Source organism: Blastomyces gilchristii, assembly GCF_000003855.2.
Source record: "Blastomyces gilchristii SLH14081 genomic scaffold supercont1.19, whole genome shotgun sequence".
In the NCBI taxonomy this organism is placed as follows: domain Eukaryota; kingdom Fungi; phylum Ascomycota; class Eurotiomycetes; order Onygenales; family Ajellomycetaceae; genus Blastomyces; species Blastomyces gilchristii.
The window spans coordinates 494,279-496,391 of record NW_003101664.1 but is presented as its reverse complement, the minus strand read 5'-3'; the positions used below and the strand labels follow the sequence as shown (position 1 = coordinate 496,391).

Genomic DNA, 2,113 nt, shown 5'->3' with positions numbered 1-2,113 from the left:
TTTTCAATTCAAAAGAGTTTAATAAATATCTCAATTGAATTAGTCTGCCCAACTTTTCATTGAGTAAGAACAATGAGTTCAAAAGTACACTCAGCTGATGTGGAAAAAGATGCTTTCTCAAGTACTATTTCTAAGATTGAAATTCTGAAGAGAAGAAAGAAAGAAGAAATAGAGAAACAACAAGTTCTTGAAATACAGAAACTTGAAAAAGTAAGTAAAATTCTTGAAAAGCAGTGTCTGAGTGAGATGAATGAAGAAGTTCTGTTAATTCTTCATGCTCAGACTAGACAACTACAGAAAGTGATCAAGTTCAAACTTGGAATTTCAAACACAGTTCAAAAAACTTTGAAAATTTCTAATACAATCACTGACTCTTCTGTTTGCTCTTCTTTCTTTTCTACTTCTTCTTCTTCTTCTTCTTTAAATCAGAAGAAAACATATGCTCAAGCAGCTGAATCTGCTGTCTCTAAACCTGCTGTCTCTAAATCTGCTATCTCAAAATCTGCTCAAAATTCTGAGAAAACTGAGAAGAATACTGCTCATACTTCTAGTGATAGAAGAGTGGAGAAAAAAATGCAAAAAGAGAAAAATCTTCAAATCTTCAGAAATAGAAGACTTATTCTCAAAGTCTCAAATCAGGGCATATTGCAGAGAAATAAGCTAAACTCAAACCTCATTTTCAGAATTAGAAATGAAATCAATCAGCAGTTCTTTTCTCAGTTAATGACTAATATTGAAGTTCAAAAACCAGTTATAGCTTCAATTAAGTCATTCTTCTTTGAAAACTCCATCATTCTGACTACAATGCCTGAATTCAGTGCTGAATTCCTTATTCAGAATGAGAATCTCTGAAAATCAGCAGTAGAATCTTTATTAAACACAACAATTCTATCTGAGAGAGATGAAAAGTGAGACAAATTCATTCTTCATGATATTCCAGTTGAAATTTTTGACTGTGAAGAAGAAATACTACTTCTCAAAAATGAATTAGAAGAATACAACTCTATTCAACTGAGAAAGAAGCCTGTATGACTAAATTCTATTGAGTTCAGACTAAGCAGAAGAAATGCCTCTGTTCTAGTATATACAAAGACAATGAAACAGTCAAAGATCTCTGAAGTAAGAGTAGCAGATTTGAAATTCACAATCATGAATACAAAGACTCAAGAATGAATCTCAAAGCTCAAACACAGTGTTCAAACTGTCAAAGATATGAACACTTTGCAATCTCCTATTTCAGAGACTCAAAATGTGCATTCTGTACTGAAGATCACAAAACTAGTGAGCATAAATGTGAAACATGCTCAAAAAGAGATGAAATATGTCAACATACTCTGCTTAAATGCTCTAATTGCAAAGAAAAACATGCATCTAGCTCAAAAGAATGTATGTTTGCTCCAAGAACTCAAAAGAACTGAAGAAAAGATGAAGCTCAGAGTAAATCTAGAACTGAAGAGAATAGTCAAGCCAGTAAACTCACAACTGCAAGCTTAAAAAGAAGAAACTCTTAACTGTCTAAGTCTTCAAACTTCAATTCTCCAGCTAAATGTAAACAGAATTTGAATCCTCAAACTTCTGTTAAGATTAGAGAATTGAGAAATGACTCTGATGATAAACTAGATATAATGCAAGCAGTTGAGATTCCTACTTTTCAGAACAGTTATAATCTACTATCTGATGATAGTGATTAGATTCTACTCTACTCTCTTAATATGAATATACAACAAAAACAACAAAAAAAGTTTAAAAACTCTTCAAAAATCACATTTATTCAAAATAATGTGGATAGAAACTCAAATTGCATTTATTCTTGTCTTCAAATTGTATTTGAATAAAAAGTTGATTTTATACTGCTTCAGGAGCTGAATTTTGATGCTGAGTAAAAATATGTCATTTCTCATTCAAGCTACTACTGCTTTTTATCTCAAAAGTCTGAGATAAAGTCAAGAGTAGTGATCTATGAAAGAAAGAGATCAAGATATCAATTTAATCTAAGATTTGATATCATGTCTGACCCTGATATTCTGGTGGGTGACATTATAGATAAAGAAAATGAGTTTGATACTATACAGCTCATAAATATCTATAATGAAAAGTCATTGAAGGAATATAA

General features: G+C 31.2%; 1 protein-coding gene across 1 annotated transcript; it reads left to right on the top strand.

Annotated features, from left to right (window-relative positions):
• Positions 1-429: 429 nt before the first annotated feature.
• BDBG_17617 (uncharacterized protein) lies at positions 430-1,386 on the top strand (the record flags this gene model as incomplete). The annotated part of the gene is made up of 2 exons (XM_031725298.1): positions 430-550; positions 1,211-1,386. Coding segments are annotated over 2 exons (297 nt in total), but the record flags the coding sequence as incomplete, so codon positions are not given.
• Between the last annotated feature and the right edge of the window lie 727 nt (positions 1,387-2,113).